Raw genomic sequence first — 20,127 nt, 5'->3', positions numbered from 1 at the left:
CTGCTTCAATGCACAGCCAGAGTTGCATATCAGACTACAGAAAGCAATTATCAAACATCAAACTCTGAAAGCAAAAACAGTTACATTTCCTCTGCTCTCTTCAGACACTTCAGTCAGAAACAGAGCTCCCAACAGCTGCAGCTCCTGTGTCCTGTCTCTCTCTGTCACACACAGAGTTACACATAGAGTTAGCTGATCAAGTGTGAGGGGAATTTCTCCTCTCCTCATGGCTCAGTCAGCCGTCAGTTTTGGCGTCAGTAAACTTTGAGGCAGGGAACACACTTGTCGGCTTTCGTGCGCGTTTTCTGCACAGAAAAACTGTTTTCAACTGAGAACTCATGTTAATCAATGAGCTAGGTCACACTTGTATGTAGATTTCGCGCGCAGAAAAAAAACTGACATCTTGCGCAATTTGTCAGTTTTCTCTATAAATTACATTAGCTGTTGTAAGGTAGAGGTCACATTTGTCTTTCAGTTTTCTGAAAAGTGTAGAAACTGAAAGACAAGTGTGACCCCTGCCTCAATGTATTTTGCTAACAGTAAACAAAGAAGTTGCTACTAAAATGTATACACCAGTACTTAGCAGCACTTCCCAAACAATTCCTGTGTTAACCACCTCGGCGTTCTGATTCCCAAGGATTTCTGTGCAAAAAGCGGTACATTTAATTTTCAGCACCTTTTTTCCTGTAACTTACCAAAATGAGCCAAGCAAGAGTTTAGTATACATTCTGAGTATAATAAAAGTGTCAAACACTAATTCTTGTCAAAAATAAAATAAAATTTATGAATAACTAACTGAAATACCTTGCATTTTTCCTCAATGCAGAAATATAAAGAAAATGCAGAAATAAATAAATCAATGCAGAAATAAATAAATGAAGGCAGAAACAAAATTATACAGGCTACAAGTGTACCTTAGAACACTTCTTTAGTGTGGTAGATCTTGAAGCATGGTAATGCGCAAAGTGCCACGTCACAATCTGGGCAGTAAGTGCGGGTCTCCTTCCGCATCTTTTTGCCATCCTTGTCCTTCTTATTGCAGCAAACAACGCACCTTCTTGTAGGGTTTGCTTTCTGTGGGGTCGGTGGCAAGTACTCCACAAAGTGTCTCCCTGAAAGCCGTGCCGGATTCACGACATATGATGCCCTGCGCCCCGGTCTAGATGTTGACTCTGGTGGGGGGTACTTCGTGCAGATTGCTTCCGTCAGCTGCCAGACAAAGTCATGGTGGGGTACAGGCCTTACACACCTTTTCTTGTAGAGCACATAGCCATTCCACAAGCACTGCTCAAGTAAGTGGCGGAAATTTTTTTTATAATATTTCCGCTGCTGCTTGCGGACAGCCGGATAGAAAGTCATGGCTCCATCAGCCCTGTCCACACCCCCCATAGTGTTGTTATAATCCAGTATGGCTTTGGGTTTATCCACCTCCTGTTTACTCCTGTTGGTGGTGCGGACAGTCTCGGCATTATGAATAGTGCTGAGGACACAGACATCACGTTTGTCCTTCCACCTTAGAGCCATCATTTTGCCTTTCTGCCAGGCAACGACCTCCCCCTTTTTCAGCTTCCTGGCAGAAAAGGCCGGCGGCAGATTCCGACGGTTAGCCCTCAAGGTACCATAGGCATCGGTTTTATGCTGGACCAGGTAATCAAAAAGTTCAGGGGAGCTGTAGAAATTGTCTGTCGTCAGGCAGTACCCCTGATCCAGCAATGGCTCAATTAGGGTTAGGACAGAGGAGGTGGCACACCCAAACTGGCTGAACTGAGGGGCAAATTTGGTGCCTTTGCCCGTGTAAATTACAGAGTTCCAGATGTACCCGGAGTTGGCCTCACAGAGCATATACGACTTCACCCCAAAGCGTGCCCTTTTTGAGGCAATAAATTGCACCCAGCTCAGTCTCCCCTTATATGCCATGAGGCTTTCGTCAACCGTGATGTCGCGATCTGGAACATACACAGCCTTGAAGTTCGCAACAATCATCTGGTATATGTCCCAAATTTTTTTCAGCTTGGGTGCGGGATGGGTGGCCTCATCAAACTCCTCGTTGTTTCCGAAGTGCAAATACTTCATGATGAGGGTATACCGTGGCTCGGACATAACAGATCCAAAGAAGGGCGTACTGAGGATCTTATTAGTGGTCCAGTACCACTTCTGCAGCGGCTTACCAACAACTCCCTGGAGGATGACGAGCCCCAGGAACACCCAGATGTCGTTGCTGGTCACAGGTTCCCACTTCCTGCTCCGCGAGAACCTGGGTAGAGAAGATCCCTGCTGATGTTGCGCTGCATAGCGATTCGTCTCCTCAACAATCTTGCGGATGACGTCATCAGTCAGGAAGAGCTCCAGAAAGGACAGCGGACTCTCGTCGCACGCGATCTTCTGCCCGGGTGCCCCTGTGAAGGGGAACCTGGGTGGCGGAGCTTGAGTGGGGCTCCCCAGCTCACACCAGGTGCGTGCGACCGTCACTGGCTCCTCGGCTTCCTCATCACTGGTCTCCGTCTCCGAAGACAGGTTACCGGGAACATCGCTGTCTGTCGATTCCTCTAGGAGCTCGTCTTCGCTGTCGCTTGCCTCGAGGACATCCAACAACTCCTCGTCACGCACACGCCTCCGGGAGGACGAGGCCATGACCCCAAGCAGGGTACGGGGTCACGAGCAGCGACAAAAAAAACAAACAAAAAAAACCAGCAAAAGCAAACGCACAGGGATCACAGCGTCTTGAAAAAGACGGAAAGCAATACGCAATCTGACAGTAATATGAACGAAGCTAAGGCTGGAAAAAAGCAGTAATCGCACAGAAATCGCACAGAAATCACAGATGATAGCTGTAAACAGACTAACACTGGACGCTGAGGACTCTGAAAGAGGGAGAGCCAGTAACTGTTCAGGGCTTTTATTGAGAGCTGACAGGTGTTTGTGTTTGTGCAAACAACTTTTTGAAATACAGTAGCATGATTGGATTACATAGAGTTTGTGTACCTATGTAATCCAATGATGCTGTCGCCGCGACGGACACTAGGGGGCGCAGGAGCCGGCGTCAGAGGAAGTGGCTGGGCTACGCCATCTTCCCTGACTGCCAGATCTCCGTAGGCTTGCGGAGAGGAGGGGAGCGGCGACCGGAGGATCGGGGGAGCCTGGGGAGCGGGGACCGGAGGATCGGAGGAGCCTGGCGCCGGCGATCAGAGCCAGCAGGAGGGAGAGGGAGCCCCGCAGCAGCCGCAGCAGCACAGAGGAGGCGGCGGAGATCACGCTGTGCACGCTGGTGAGTGGGGACAGCGCTGGACGAGCTGAGCTCGTCCTAAACACTAACAGCAACTTTTTCTTGGACGAGCTCAGCTCGTCCAGAACGCTAGGGTGGTTAATTGAAAAAAATATGTGAATCGATAGTATTCCTTAAGGCCCCATTCACACTTGCGTTCTGTCACGCAAACGGACCGTATCCGCATCGGAGCCGGACCTGATACGCATGGGAGCCGTATGGCACCTATCCGCATGCGATGCGGATCCGGTCCGTTTGCATGCGTATTTCTTGCGGTGTGAACGCGGCTGCCATGCGGATCCGGGGAAAAAAAAAAATAACAAAAGTACCTAAACTTGTTGGGGTCTGCAGAAGGTGCACCTGGTGAACCTGTAGAATCAGGTCCTCCGCTGTAGGCCGCACCTCCACCTCCAAAATACTGCCAAACAGCTCCAGCACGCTCCAGCATGTAAGTTACTGCTGTTCCCAGGGGAGGACTGGGACCTTTTGGCCTGGGGGGAAAAACAAACTAGAGGCCCGTTTTCACGGCAGCCCCAGCCCAAATGACATCACACAAGTGTCCCACGTGCTATATGCCGGTAGTCACGTGGGAAATACAGCAAGGACACTCAAGGGACAGCGTGACAGCTAAAGTATAAATGCACTGGCACCGGGGGGCACATAATACATTTTGAGTTACAACGGTTGGGGTTTCTATCTCTTACACAAGTCCTGCAAGTAGTCCTTCTGGAGTCTAGGGACTGTCTGCAAGCAGCCCTTCTGGAGTCTAGGGACTGTCGAAAACTTTTCAACCTAGACAATATCTTATGTAGCTGTGCACATGCAGTTAACAATGGTGAGAGACCAGACTGATTTTTTCCCACGGACAATGCAGGCAAGCCTCTGCTCTGTATCATGCTGTGTATATTTACTAGCTTGGCCGCCCTGAAATTGCTCTGTAATTGGGCATTTATTTCCCTTATTCAGCCTAGTGTTTCACATTGCCTTATACATAAATCTGAATTCACCAGGCACAGTGCCAGCCCTAAATCATTAAATGAGAGGCAGCCTGGGGGGAAATCTCCCCCCTTCCCCCCTGGCCAGTCCTCCCCTGGCTGTTCCACTGCTGCCCATGTGTCCCCATCCGAAATGGCCGCTAAAATGCGCATAGGAAGTGGGGTAGAACGTCAGGTGTTTGCATCCTGTGTGTTCTGTGCTTTCCGTTCCCCATAGGTTTCCACATCCGCATGGTGCAGTCAGGATCCGTTCCGGGTGCGTGGGCCGGATGAGCCGGACCCTAAAAATAGCGCATGTTGGAAAAGCCTCCGGAGTCCGGATCCGAATCGGCTCCGGAGTGTACGGAACGTACGCGTGTGAACGTCCGCATAGCCTTTGCATTGCTATGCGGAACGTACGTTCCGTTTGTACAGTATAAGGTCCGGATCCGATCAGGCGGATCCGGACAGGGAACGCTAATGTGAACCAGGCCTAAGTATAAGTGTTTTTATCTGCATGGGAAAAACACATTGGTCCTCAGTTTTCCTGTGCAGAAAGCGAGAAGGGTGGGGGGCCCCATCCAAAGTTTTGCAGTGGTGGGGGGCCCCATCCAAAGTTTCGCAGGGGGGCCCAGTGATGTCTAGTTACGCCCCTGTGCAGCAGTGCGCCAAAATTAGCTGCTTTAAGGCTGCTTCCACACAGGGACGTTACAGGCGCACGTTTGTGCAACCAGTAACGCTCCCCAACTCACAGCAATACAAAGTCAATGGGGCTGTTCACACTGCCCACATTGCGTTACATGTAATGCTGCACGTTCTTCAGAACGTGCAGCATACTATAGCGTTCCAGCGGCTTAAGCCGCGTTAGACTGTTTGCACATGCTCAGTGTTAGGGCGGAGAGGAGGCGGGGAGAGGCCGCTACGTAGCAGCGCACATGGCTACTCAATATGCACTGCATTGGTGGCCGCTGATTGGCTGGCGGTACCACGTGATGCGGAGTGTTTCACTCCGCATCACGTGGTCTCGCCGGCCAATCAGCGCCACTCTCACTGCCCTAATGCGGAAAGAGCCGCATAACGCGGTTCACTCAACGTCCTCTACCAACACCGGCAAGCGTTGCGTTAGGGGACGTTATGCGACCATAACGTCCACTATAACGCAACGTCCCGGTGTGTAACTAGCCTTATACTGAGAAGCCCACATGAAGAGATGAACTAGTCCAAAATATGTCAGATCTGTTTTTACTGTTTATTTAAAGAGACGGAAACATTGGAAATATTAATTTAAAGTGCATTTTACTCTTTTATACGTATTATACATTTTTGTGGTAATAGCTTTTTAAGATGAAATGTTTTTAAAACAATTTTACAAAATTGTGCACACATATTTATGTGGCAATTTTTTCTCCGCCAGGAGCTACTGAGGAAACCACCTCTTTAATATTTTTGTGATTATTCTAAACTTTTACATGACTGCTCAAATACATCCAAGTGCATCACTCCAATCCTAGGCCAGAGAGAGAAGACATGACAAACGTGCACAGTGATTAATAGCGACAGTCAGTCAGTCGCTCACTCCAGCAGGTGTCCATCTGTGCTGATGGTACGGGCGCCCCCTGGCGCCGACAGCCAGCAGTGCGCCGTGCAGTGAGTGACGCGCTCCCGGCAAGTGTCAGGCAGTCTGGGCGGTATGGTGACGCGCATCCGGTGAGAGCGGGGGAGTGCGCGGCTGCCGTTGTTTCAGGAGAGGGGAAGGTAGAGGCCGCAGCTGCCGGTGTGTGAGTGTGTAAGCGGGCAGGTCCAGCCGGACCGGGCTTGGAGTCTGGATCCCCCAGGGGACAAGAGGAGTCCGGGAGAGGGCACCGGAGCTCAGCAGCCCGAGCCTCCCTCCTCCGCTAGCTGGCACCGTACCTGCTACCCTGTGCTGCTGGAGCCTTCCATAGAGACGTGCAGCAGCCTGTACCCGGTGTGCCCGCACCCTGCTCCCCCCTGCAGCGCCGTACTGGTGGCCACCATAGACATCAGCAGCCCTCCGGGTGGGCAGCTGGACCCGGCCGAGCTGCCTGCAGAAGGTCCCCTGCTAGTGACCCGAGCTACCGTGCTGACTGCAGGCGCCTGCCAGGATGATGACGCCAAGATGAGCCAGGACAAGAAGAAGAAGAGCGGCAACCGGATTATGTTCGTGAAGAAAATCCTCATGAAAGATGGGGGCTCGGTGAGTACTGGGCAGCGCTACCCCCGTCCCCAGGCTGGCTGGAATACTGAAAATAAAGATAACAACTCTGTATGCTTGTTAGCTGTATGTTGTCTTATATCTGTAGTCACACAAGTGGGATAGTGAAGTACAGCTTTCAGTGGGATTCAGGAGAAATTAATTATCTTTTTATTATTTTTACAAATTATTTTGCTAATATCACCCACTGGTGCGGCTTGTGGATAAATGATAGGAAAATTAACACAGAAGGCCAAATCGTATTTCTGTTGCGTTAGTGAAACGTAGTGGCCCGTCTTACATGGCTTTCCGGTTATCGCACTGAACATGGACATGTCATAGATGGCTTAGTATCTATTGACGTGTCTGTTACGACACCACTAAATCATGGACAGGCACAGCAAATCATATATTGCATCTGATGTGACCACTTGCATTGGGGACCTGGCAAAGTGTGAACCTAGCCTCAGAGCCGGTTCACAAATGAGCAACCCTAATCTATCTCCAGCAGTACACTCTGCTGTTGGCTAGGAGCAGATGCGCGCCATTCCTTAAACGAATGGCAACACCTCTTTTGCCTGGGAAAAAAGTGTAGTGCTGCATTCTAATGCAGTGGAACCACATTCGCAACAAATGCGTGTTAACAGGTTTGTGTGAAAGTAGGGATCTGTTGTATTGGTCTACTGCCTGTCAAAAAAGCAAGCCATTAAGCTTCTTTTGCACTGCATTTGTTGCATTTTGTCAGTTCCGACAGTACCTTCACATTGGTGCATCAGCACTGAGGTGCATTGGTTTCCGTATAAATAATGCGCAGCATGCTGTATGTGTAGGGCGTACTTCTATGTACTATATGCATTGTGATGCAACCTTTTATTAACGTTGTGTTTCTATCTTATTGCAAAACAATGTTTATAATGTGTGGGTTTCTTCCGGGTACTCCGGTTTCCTCTCACATACCAAGTTAATTGGCTTCCCCCTAAATTGGCCCTAGACTATGATATATGCACTACACAATAGATACATACATAGGCATATGACTATGGCAGGGACTAGATTGTGAGCCCCATTGAGTGACAGTTAGTGACAAGACAAAATACTCTGTACAGCGCTGTGTAATTTGTTGGCGCTATATAAATAAGTTAAGCTGCAGTTTGATGAGCCCTGTGCAAAGATCTGCTCCAGCTCCCACTAATTCCAGGTTTTGAAGAAGGAAAAAACTTGTTAATTAACTTAATTGTTTTGTGAAATAGAATCTTTCTTTTTTTTATAGTTCTTTACAATCACTGGAATTAGAGAAAGCTTATATGGAACTAATAACTGTCAGAAAAAATAGTTCCTAAAGTGCTAGGGAAAAAGTTTATAAAGCAATATTTGGTAGTAGGAGCCCTCTGGATAGTCCAGAGGCTTTCCATATCTTCTTACATAGTACTGTTACAGTGCTGCATCCCTCTGTTTTCTTCTGTGTGCGAGTGTGGCCATGGATAGGCATGGCCAATACTGTGCATGCCTAAGTATGTTTCGCACAGGCTCAGTAGGACAAAGGTGCTTGTGCATAGAAGAAAAAAGTCATGCTCAAGCACCATTGTCCACACTATATTGGATTTGTGTCATGCGCAGTGACAGCGGATGCACTGTTTCCGTCCAAGGCACAAACACTGTGTCAGTGTCTCCGTTCCATTGGAAATGTCATATATAGCATGTCTATATATGACATATCTAAATTTTGTCCAATGTCTGCATTGTGCACCGCACAAGACTGCATTCTGCTCACCGCAATGGAGACAGTGGATCCATTGTAAGTGGGCATGTATGAATGGATTCTAAGCATGACAAAGGATCCCTCAACATATTTGTTGATCCAATGCGGAAAACTGTTTTTGTATCGAATCATTTTTACGATTTGATGATTTCTCCTGACGAAACCTTTGTGGAGTGAAACGAGTAGTGTTTTCATGAAAATAACGATTAGCAATTTATTGTATCTTTGTGTAGCTTTTTAGCTGGCATTTAGGATTGTTGTGAGGAATGGTAAATGTGTTTATTGAATAGGAGATAGAGCAATGCCTGAGCGGCTTTGTGTTAAAGGGCTGCAATATCCACCTTCTCAACCAGGTCCTTACTTTAACCTGGGAGGTTTTTTTATCTTGCAATGTGTGTGCTGTCATCCCATCTCCCTGTCCCATAGCAATGATTCATCTGTACAGTGCTTGAACCCCATGGTGCTGCCGCATGATCAAGGCCATTCCTGTTGGGCATCACTAACGGAACATGTGTACATGCCTTAAGGGACATACTCATAACGAATTGGCTAACAGATCAGTTTCTTCACTTTTTATAATCAGTGATTTTACATGGAAGTGATCGAGATGCTAATCTTTTACTGTAATTATAGTTCCACTCGAAAACCCCATTCAGTACTATTTCGTTAGCCGGGCGCAACCAATAGGTGGCGTTAATTACTATTCCCCCTCCAGGCTGCCGTAGATAGTAGGGAAAGATGTAACTCTGGTGGAGTTATCGCCACCTAGTGGATGCGCCCGGCTAACGGAAATGAACCCCCCCATTCTAATGGAAATGTGGGTGCCTACTAGTTGCAGCTTTACTAATACTAGTTGCAGCTTTAGCAGTTCCCAGTGGACAATTTGGGAATGGGAGGTGACAAGGCCCAAGGGACCAAAAGTGGGGAGATTGTGTCTTAGATAGTGGTGGGGTAAGTTACTGGGTCAGTGTTATGCTGGGCATACATGGGTCGATCCGGCGGCCGATTAGCCGCTCGATCGACCCCTGACGCGTCTCCGCTCGTCCGCGCGGATTGATTGCCGTTCGTCCACGCCGGCGCTTCCTTATCACCGCTCGATTACCTGCCATTGTCCACCGGGGGAATCGAGCGGGCGCAGGTCGAGCGGCATGGTCGGGCCAGCTGAATATTATCAGCTGGCTGGATCAGCTGGTCGAAACACGGTACAGAAACGTACCGTGTATCCTCAGCATTAGGAGTGGGTAGGTGGAAGATAGCGTTAGGCTTAAATAGTGTTAAGTGGCTTAGATAGCGAGCGCGTGCGTGTGTGTGGTGTGTTAAGTGTTAGACATACATAGTGGTAGGTTAGTGTTGGGAATAGATACAGGGAGGGTTGGTGTGAGAGGAAGGTTTGGTAAAGCAATAATAGAATATTGGTAAAATTAGTGATAGTCTGTTACAATATTATTAGCCAGTACCCAATAGAAGAATACAGGCCACATTGCTGATATTCTTCTAGTGGCTTCACCCGGCGCCCAAATTTCCCTGGTGCCCTTTTTTGCTGTATACAACCCATTCTCTTAAATGGAGTAAATTATTGTAACTGAAAAAGCAGCAGTACATGGCCTAATGGCTTGCATTGAGGCTGCAGAACACTTAAATTGCTGAAGGTGCCAAAAGTAACTATCATGTGATTGGAAGCTGGCTGAATGCAAACATAGGCCTGGTGCACACCAAAAACCGCTAGCAGATCCGCAAAATGCTAGCAGATTTTGAAACGCCTTTTCTTATTTTTCTGCTGCGTTTCAGCTAGCGTTTTGCGGTTTTGTATAGCGGTTTTGGTGTAGTAGATTTCATGTATTGTTACAGTAAAGCTTACTGAACAGCTACTGTAACAAAAAACGCCTGGCAAACCGCTCTGAAGTGCCGTTTTTCAGAGCGGTTTGCGTTTTTCCTATACTTAACATTGAGGCAGAAACGCCTCCGCAATCCAAAATCTGCAGCAGCCCGGGAGTATGCGTTTCTGCAAAACGCCTCCCGCTCTGGTGTGCACCAGCCCATTGAAATACATTACCCTAGCGGATCCGCACCCGCAAGCGGATCGCAAACCGCAGCAGAACCGCTCTGGTGTGCACTAGGCCATAGAGCTGGTGGCTGTGGGAAGGAAAGTGGCGAACCGTTGCAATGCTGGAGCAGGTAATTATTGTTCTACTCTGCAGCGCTACTCTTCAAGGTGGGGAGTGGGTGCTGAGGGCAAAGGTAGGTGTGTGTGTGTGCACATCTTTATCTCAAGGAGGGGGCCTCAAACCAGTCTTTTTTGGGGGGTTGCTATGCCACTGCTAAGCACTACCTGGTGATTTTATAATATAGACCAACTGAAAGTAGTTAGTATGGGGACAAATATAAATATAGAGCAGGGGTGTCAAACTCAAATACAAAGTGGGCCGAAATTGTACACTGGGACTTCAGTCGCGGGCCAACCTCTGTCTACTAGCCACCTTCCTCCCTTATACAGTTCCAATGTGTCTTATTGCTCCCCTCCAACCCCTATACAGTTCCTTGGTGTCTAGTGGTCCTCCCTCACCTATACACTTTCCCTAGTGTCTAGTGTTTTTCCCCTACCTCCCCATATGGCTTCCCTGGTGTTCTAAGGCTTCACCTCCAGTATAGCTTCCCTGGTGGTGTAGAGTCAGCCAAACATAATGCAAAGTGGGGAAACCACTCGAGGGCCAAATTCAATGGCTCCGAGGGCCATATTTGGCCCGTGGGCTGGAGTTTGACATGGTTCTGTGGGGGTTTCTGAGGAGAAAAACTGCCACTTACCTGGGGCTTCTATCAGCCCCCTGCAGCGGTAATGTCCCACGCTGTCCTGCTCCCATCTGCCGTTCCCTGCAGCCGGCACTGGGCTATTATTCATCTGACACACAGACGAATAATGCGCGCTACCGCGCCTCCGCTCGCGTCACCTGAGGCTTACTGCGCAGGCGCAGTACAACGGTGTCTTGTACTGCGCTTGCGCAGTAAGCTTCAGATGACGCAGGCGGAAGCGAGCGGGTGCGCGGCCACTGTAGCACAGCCGCAGTTGGATCCCATGCCGCTTAGACCGGGGCCAGCGGCGAAGAACGGCAGATGGGAGGAGGACGGCATGGGACATTACCGCTGCACAGGGCCGATAGAAGCCCCAGGTAAGTGTCTGTTTTTCTCCTCCGCAACCCCCACAGAACTCCTTTAAAGAGAATCTGTATTGTTAAAATCGCACAAAAGTAAACATACCAGTGCGTTAGGGGACATCTTCTATTACCCTCTGACACAATTTCGCCGCTCCTCGCCGCATTAAAAGTGGTTAAAAACAGTTTTAAAAAATTTGTTTATAAACAAACAAAATGGCCACCAAAACAGGAAGTAGGTTGATGTACAGTATGTCCACACATAGAAAATACATCCATACACAAGTAGGCTGTATACAGCCTTCCTTTTGAATCTCAAGAGATCATTTGTGTGTTTCTTTCCCCCTGTTCTCATGCACTGAAGTTTCAGGCTGCTTGTTTCTTCCTGCAAACAGCTTTGCCCTTGTCTGTAATTCTTCAGTATGTGAAAGCCCAGGCAGCTCAGAGGACGATTTATCCAGCTTGTAAAAGATAAGGGCCCTTTCACACCAGAGGGATGTTTCGGCGTTTTAACACCACGGCCGAGGTTGGCGTTTTGCTAGGTAAAAGAAAGTCCATAGACTTTCATTTTACCTTTCACATCTAACTCGGCGTTTTGGAGCGTTGCGTTTCAACGCTCCCAGGAGCTTATTTAGGGCTGTTTACAGCCGAAGTTGGCTGTTGGCGTTTCAATGATAGTCAATGGAAACCGCCAACTTCAGCGTTTTCAAAACGTTTTACAGCTAACTTGTTCACTTATTTTTATAGAAGAAAAAAAAAAAGGACGTTTTCATATGAGCTGTAAAACTCTTTGAAAATGTTTTGAAAACGCTATGTATTGGCGTTAAGCAAAAGGCTGACTTTCAGCCTTTTCTACCGCAGCCTCTAGTGTGAAAGAGCCCTAAGGCCTGGAACCCACTGAAATCCGCAAACGCAAAACGCAACCGCTAGGGTTTTGTCTGAGCGGTTTGCAAGCGGATTCATGCGGGTTACATAGTTACATAGTTATTTTGGTTGAAAAAAGACATACGTCCATCGAGTTCAACCGGTCGCATTTTGCAACAGTGTATTTTTTTTTTTGCTCAGCGGTTGTGTAGCGTTTTGCGTTTCGCGTTTTTATCCTGATTGGTCCTGTGAATTATTTTTAATTTTGTTACAGTGTGCTGAACCGCAAAACGCTAGCAAAACCGTTCAGTTTAGGTTTTGCTGAGCGTTTCTGCTAGCGTTTCAATACTTTACATTGAAGCGCTAACGCTCCCAAAATGCTGCAGGTCCTGCGTTTGCGTTTCTGGGAAACGCAAACGCTCCTGTGGAAGTTGCCCCATCCATTAACATCAGCTGAGCGTTTTGGCAAAACGCTAGCGTATCGCAGCGCTGCCAAAATGCTCGAAAAAACGCTTTTGTGGGTTCCAGCCCTAAGAGAGAAGAGAGAAGCTGCTCTAATCCTAAATAACACACAGGCAGTGTGCATAGAGGGGCCTGGAAGGGGGAGTTCATAGCAGAACCACAACACTGAAGAACTTGGCAGCCTTCCAGACACAGGCTGACAAGTCTGACAAGGGAAAGATACATTGATTTATTACAGAGACAGTGATAGTATAAAGTGCTGCAGTAAGCCAGAACACATTAGAATAGCTTTTTGAACTTGTAGGATGATAAAAAACAGGATGCAATTTTTGTTACGGAGTCTCTTTAAAGAGTGCCAGGCAGAAGTTTTGCTGATGATAACATAGCAGCAATCTAGTTTCACAAATAAATACATCTGGAAAGTTTTTTTGTTCTTTAGGTGTGTGCGTGCGTGGTCAGAATTGGTCTTATACTGTATATTTATAGAGGTGCATTTGCAGGGACCTGAGGACTGACTTTACTATACCCAGAGGTTTACTATATCAAAGCTTACTATAATGAGATTCTACTGTGTATGTGTGTGTATAGATAGATATATTCTATATCTCATTCATTGAGTAAAGAGAAGAGGTGGAAAAGCTTTGGAAAACTGTCCATGCACTTTGACTGTATCACCTGGTTTAGTTATGTGGTGTACAGCGTTGAGTGTAAAGCCATACAGAACGTGATGAATGTGCTTTTAAGTTGAAAATGACCAGCATAGAAGTCATCTGGCTGCCTGCCTAGACTACAGTTCAAACTCAACAGTTCCTGTACCTGCATCCATTGATGAGCCAGCACATCACATATCGGCAGCGGACATTAATTAAACTGTTCGCTCACTGCAGTCATAGTTCATTTGCAGCACAATACTTTTCAGGGATGTGAAAGGCGCACAGGGCCTGTTTTCACTTTGCTTTCTCTTTGTGGTGTGGTAAAATAAAACGTCATTCTTGAATTAGTAGCTGAGCTTTTGCTACCTCAGTGAGGTATTTAGCACTGCCTTGATGAGCTGGACTTCTTTGTTCAGGTTCCTTTCAGATATACTCCCTCCCCTTGGGACATCTTCAAATGTGAGCTGCAGCTAGTATAATTGAAAACTTTAAGACGCCAAGATATAAATAAGTACATCAGTGACTTATATGGAGTTTTTTTTATCTTAGCCTCAGAAAAAGAAGTGGTTACAGGCTAGCACCACATAATGATCTTTACAAATTAGGAGATGCAAGCTACTTGCAGACGTTTTATGAGTCTTAAATTATGTGAACAGAATTAAAGTCCCAATTTTAAGCAGCCAAAACCTATTAATGTGTTTTCAGACAACTCTTTGTTGATGTTTCTGCTGTAAATCAGAGTATGCCCAGCATAAAATGTTTCTTGATCTCTTCCTCATAACACAATAGTGGTGAACGGCCCTCCAGTTCACAGCAAGTTGCAGTGCTGTCACCCTCCTATTCTCTCTGCAGAACTAAATCCCAGACAGTTTTAAAGGAAAACTGATGGGAAAAAGTGCCTAATTTGGATACTTGCATCGATAGAGGGAAAACTCTGCATAATCTAGAGGCTTCCCTTGTCCCTTTCCACCTTGCCATTTCAGCACTAGCCACTAGGACCCCCCAAAACTTGTTGACAAGGGCTTGTCAGAGAAGCTCGGCCACACTCAGCAGGTTCAGATGGCTCGGGACTGCGCAGCAGTATGGAGCCAAATGCCTGAGCAGCTGCTCCTTCCTACTGTGCTGGCATAACCATCCTGTGCAGCTCTGTTTGTTAACGTATAGGAGGGCGGCCACAAGCTTCCAGGGGATCCTAGCATCCAGTGATGGGCTGCAGAATTAGTTCTAATGAAAATGTTTTATAAACGTTCACATATTGTCTTCCTTATTGCATTGTCAATCGATTGTTTCTTGGGCATATGTTTCATCTGGGTAGAAGGGTGGGTCAGGGGCAGCAGTGGTAGACAAGTGATATTTTGCATAGCTTTGTATTGCTGAAACCTTGTCCTGATATCTAGTTGTGCAGAGTGGTTAGACAAGTGCATGATCAATGTCAGAAGAGTAGCATCCTGATTCTAAACTTCCTGTAATATCAGAAGGATATTGATGGCTTACCTAATCTACCACTAATTGTATAGTGTTTGTCGACCTGAAAAGAAAACTACCACTTTCTGTTAGAGAGAGTCCACAGTTCTATGTGCAGAAAGCGTATTTTCGCATGCATGTGACACGTGCATTTGTCTCTGTTACAATGAGGTGTGTGGAAAAAAATGCTGCACTGCTGTAAGGTTTTTCAGTTTTTTGTATTTTTTTCCCTGCTTGCAGAAATTGCATTACATTTGAATGAGGCCATTTACATGGGCTGCAAATTCTTATGTAGGGAAAAGGCACACACTTCTGTTGTGTGAACCCTGACTTATGCCTCCTTCACATGGAAGGCTGAACTGCATGCTAGTTGAGCCTTTCAGCCTCCAGTCTGTTGACCACCCAAGCCCCTTTGAGCAGCAATGGTAGCGTTTGTAACACCGTGCGTGTCAGAAGTGGGACATATTTAAAGAATACAGTAGACTCCCTTTATAGTAAACTCCAAAGCACCAGGAAAAGTACTTTTACTATATCAGAGTTGGTCATACATTATATATTTATACAAAAGCATTTGCTGGGACCTGAGGACTGGAGTTTACAATATCCATTCCAGAGGTTTACTCTACTGTATCAGAGTTTACTAGAACGAGATTCTACTGTACTTGATTTACCCCCTGAAAAAAAAGTTGACTGTGTATTTTAAGTACAGTATTTCAACAAGCTCCATTACACTTGAATACCTGTGATACTTGGGTGTCTTCCTAGATGCCTCTTTCTCTCTCGCTCTTCTTTCTACCCTACTTCCCATGCTCTTCATAGTCAATCATCGGTAAGCTTTCTTGTACTGTGTCCCCTGTTGCTGAGATGGCGATGATTACTGCCAACTAGGTCCACATGCTAGCACTCCTATGGATGTAATGATTCTATGGAATGAATGTATCTTTGCAGTAAACCAGACTAGCTGTAGGGGTGTAAAAGGAAAATACCTTTTTGCTTTGTGAAGATGAATGAATCCATGAGATAAACAGGAGAATTCTGGCTATCTTTAACAAAGAACTTTATAGTGTTGCTATGGTTTTCATCAAGCTTCCTAAAATACTTATTGCAGTTTATTTATTGTGTATATAAAGCGCCAACATATTACGCAGCGCTGGACATTAGTTTAGGTTACAGACAATGTTTAGGGGTGACACAGCAAAATGACAATACCTGAATACAAGAAAGACCAGATCATGCAGCACAGTATGAGTACCAGGTAATGCTTAGTCAGTCACTGGAGGGGAGCATGGAGATTAGGCAAGTTAGGTTCACTCAGATGCATAGCATGAGTTCACAGTAATGGAGGTGCATGATCAGGTAGGACACAAAAGGAGGAGGACCCTGCCCAAAGGCTTACAATCTAGAGGGAGAGGTAAGGACACGAAAGGTAGGGGGACTAGAGTTCAGCTGTGGGTTTAGAGCACTTGTGAGGGGTGGTAGGCCAGAGTGAAAAGGTGAGTTTTGAGGGCTTTCTTAAAGATGTTGGGGGGGCTGCCCTAATGGGTGGAGGTAGGGAGTTCCATAGTGTTGGAGCAGCTCTTGAAAAGTCCTGGAGGCATGCATGGGACTGGGTGATGCGGGGGTGGTTAGGCGAAGTTCATTGGAAGAGCGGAGTGAGCAGCTAGGTGTGTACCTCTGAGTAAGATCAGAAATGTAGGTTGGACAGGTTTTGTGGACAGATTTGTAGGTCAGATCTTGAATCTGATTCTGGACTGGATAGGAAGCCAGTGGAGGGATTCGAAGAGGGCATCCGCCGTGGTGGAGCGATGGGAGCAGTGGATAATTCTGGCTGCCGCATTCATGATGGACCGCAGTGGGGCTGTTTGGGTCATAGGGAGACCAGACAGAAGGGCATTGCAGTTGTCAAGGCGGGAAATTATGAGGGCATGGATGAGGAGTTTGGTGGTGGCAGAGGTCAGGAAAGGGCGAATCTTACAGATGTTACGAAGGTGGAAGTTGCAGGACTTTGTGAGGTTTTGGATGTGTGGAGTGAAGGAGAGTGCGGAGTCCAGGGTGACACCCAGACAGCGGGCTTGAGAGGTAGTGTAGGGTTGAGAACTGTATTCCTTTAGGGCCCGTTTCTGTGTCGAATCCGCAGAACTCTGCCATAGAAGACAATGGCGCCGCCGGCCGAATCACTTGCCATAGCGATTCTGCCGGCATTGCCATCTCTTTCCGGGCCGGAGGCTGCGAATCCCATAGCTGTGGCATGGCTGATGGGATTCGTCTGTGTACCCGCAGACTAGGAAGTGCCGCCGAGTGTATCGCAGCCGGACACACGGCACAAGTGGAAACTGGCCCTTACAGAATGACCAGTCTTGTAATGATATGTTATCTTATTTACTGAGCTATTATAATGTACCAGACAGCACACTGAAAATAGATGGGTCAAAGACTGCAGTCATTTTCTGTGGACTAGTTAACATTAATCTCTTCTATTTTATCATTTTCTGTTTATATAGCACTAATGCTTTCTGCAGCTCTTTTATATAGTGTATAAAGCAGGGCTGTGGAGTCGGTCCAAAAATCCACCGACTCCGACTCCTCAGTTTAGGATTCCTCCGACTCCTCGACTCCGACTCCTCTAATTTGCATATTACAATTTTGTTGATTAAAAGTATGTAACATAAAATTCGTCTCTTAACTGCCAACGCTTAGGAATTTTACAAGACAACTGAAGTGAGAAGGATATGTAGACTACTATATTTATTCCCTTTAGACTAAAACTAGTCCTTGGTAAGAGTACTTGTAAAAGGTACAAACCGGAACAAAGAACATCTATCAGGCCCTAGGCAATGTAAGTGTGGGTACATGTAAGAATGATGTGCAGGTACTCTGCAGGGGAATAAGGAGATTGTAAACAGACAACACCTCTGTATTCAATGTGCACAGCATTCTCAGTGGATTCCCTGCAGCTCTGTGGAGAGTGCATATGTAGAGTATAGTACTACTGTGTAACAAAGTAAACCTGAGACAGATGAAATTAAAGTTTTATACATACTTGGGGCTTTCTCCAGCCGCCTTCAGGATAATCAGTCCCTCGTTGTCCTCCTCCACCACCTGGATCTTCTGCTATGAGTCCAGGTACTTGAGCCAGTCGGGCGTAGTGCGCATGCACACACTCCGCCGCCAGGAGCATACTACACCTGTGCAGCACTATTGCGCAGGTGCAGAATGTTCCTGGCTGTGGGAGCGGCATGCGGCCGGACAGCGCTGACTGGCTGAATTACCAGGACTCATAGCAGAAGATCCGGGTGGTGGAGGACAGCGAGGGAATGATTAGCCTGAAGGGGGCTGGAATAAGCCCCAGGTATGTATAAAACTTTACTTTTCATCCGTCTCAGTTACCCTTTAATTTGTAGTCACCAAACCAAATTTTAACAACATATCAAATAATTTGATTTCATCAGCAAAGGGAGTGCATACATTTGCATAAATCAGCATCAATGCAGAATTATTTCCATCTCGTTGACCATCTCTTATTAGTGACACAGCTACACATCAGGCTTTATTCTTACAGCATAGATGTTATTTAGTATATATAAGAGATTCCTGTGCACACATCATATATACAGTCACAATCAGATGTGTATATCTGACCTTAAAAATACGGGGACTGCTTTATTGAAGCAGTACAAGTAACTAATTTTGATTGGTTTATTTCATTGTTGTGGACTAAGCACAGCTATTACTGTATATATACTGTGTATATATACATTATTTTTAATGACTATTATCTCCGAAATAGAACATTTTATCATATTTTCTATTTTAATTACAGTTACAAATTCATTAGGAGTCGGAGTCGGTGCATTTTTTCCCGACTCCGACTCCGACTCCAGGCACCCAAAATTGCCCGACTCCACGACTCCGACTCCACGACTCCGACTCCACAGCCCTGGTATAAAGTCATGTCACTAACTGTCCCCCGGTGGAGCTCACAGTCTAATTCCAACCATAGTCAGTCATTGTCATATGTTCCTGTAGTAAGCTAAAGTAATTTTTTTGGGTGGACCATTTGACTTGTAAGTATTTTTGGGGGATTTGAGAGGATACTGGGACACCTGGAAGAAACAAAGCCCGTGAATATAGTTTCCTGGCTCTGGTTTGAACCGAGGACACAACGCTACAAGGCTAAAGTGTTATTCACATTGTTATTTGTTAATCCATCCCGGATCGTCCTGGTGCCCATCGTTCCAGGGCAGGGTCATTCTGAACATATCTGGCAAACGCAAACATTTATTTCCTTTTCAATAATGCACAAATGACTTTGTCATAGGCCCTGAGCAAGCATGCAGATCAGATGTTTCTGAGAAATATGACGAGATTTGCTGCATGTTTGTTTCAGGTATGCGATTCAGACACACTAACCCAAAAAAGCAGCAGGACTGCCAAGCAACTTGTATTATTTAAAAGGAAATAAATATGGCAGCTTTCATGTCTCTCACCTTTGGTTCCTTTTAAGATCCACACAAACTAATTGGTATTATTGGTGGAAATAACTATTGGTGGATCTTATCCTTAAAGGACCCCTATCGTGACAAATTGTAAAATTGAAAATACATGTGCATACATACAAAATAAAATGTACATTTCTCCCATAGCAAAATGCTTAATTTAAATTTATTACATTTATTTTTTTCCTATGCTGCTGTCACAGTAGGTAGTCAAAATCCAACAGTTCTGATAGATTTTGAATGAATCGATCTCCTTGTGGGGGATTCTCAGGGTGTTCTTTATTTTCAAAAGCATCTACGGAACAGCAGTTGCTCAGACCCACTGCTAAGATGGCGTCCAAGCGAGTAGGAAGGCTGTCTGGAATCTTTATTTAGATCCTTTCCAGGGAGTGCTTTGGTGAAAAATAAAGAAAATGCTGAGAATCCCTGTGAGGAGATAGACTAGTCCAAAACCTGTCAGATTTCTACACATACTATAATGGACAGCAACATAGGGGAAAAGTAATTTATAGTGCATTTACTTGTGAACAAATGAACATCTTAGATTCATGTGTACTTAAAGGGACTCCGAGCAGTGCAAAAACTATGGAAAGATGCATATCATTTTAAAGCTCTTTTTCTCCTCTTTCCAATGATATATAAATCACCACCCTACGCCTTTTAGTTTTCGCTATTTTCGCGATTGAAATTGCCGCGGCCACGATTTCAATCGCGAAAATAAAGAAAACTAAAAGGCGTAGAGTGACGATTTAGGTGTCGCCAGAAAGAGGAGAAAGAGAGCTTTAAAATGATATCCATCAAGCCATAGTTATATTGTATTACACAGGCCGACACT

General features: G+C 46.1%; 1 protein-coding gene across 2 annotated transcripts in view; it reads left to right on the top strand.

Moving 5' to 3' along the window:
• The first annotated feature begins 6,289 nt into the window (after positions 1-6,289).
• Positions 6,290-20,127, top strand: part of LOC137519078 (hippocampus abundant transcript 1 protein-like) — a 100,398-nt gene continuing 86,560 nt past the window's right edge. For both annotated transcript variants that reach the window (XM_068237740.1, XM_068237732.1), the window contains exon 1: positions 6,290-6,451. In XM_068237740.1, coding sequence (XP_068093841.1) covers positions 6,374-6,451 — 78 coding nt within the window. In that variant the 5' untranslated portion in view covers positions 6,290-6,373. The remainder of the gene's footprint in view (positions 6,452-20,127) is intronic.

The sequence above is a fragment of the Hyperolius riggenbachi genome, chromosome 1, assembly GCF_040937935.1.
Source record: "Hyperolius riggenbachi isolate aHypRig1 chromosome 1, aHypRig1.pri, whole genome shotgun sequence".
NCBI classification, from domain to species: Eukaryota; Metazoa; Chordata; class Amphibia; order Anura; family Hyperoliidae; genus Hyperolius; species Hyperolius riggenbachi.
This window is presented reverse-complemented; position numbering and strand designations above follow the sequence as displayed.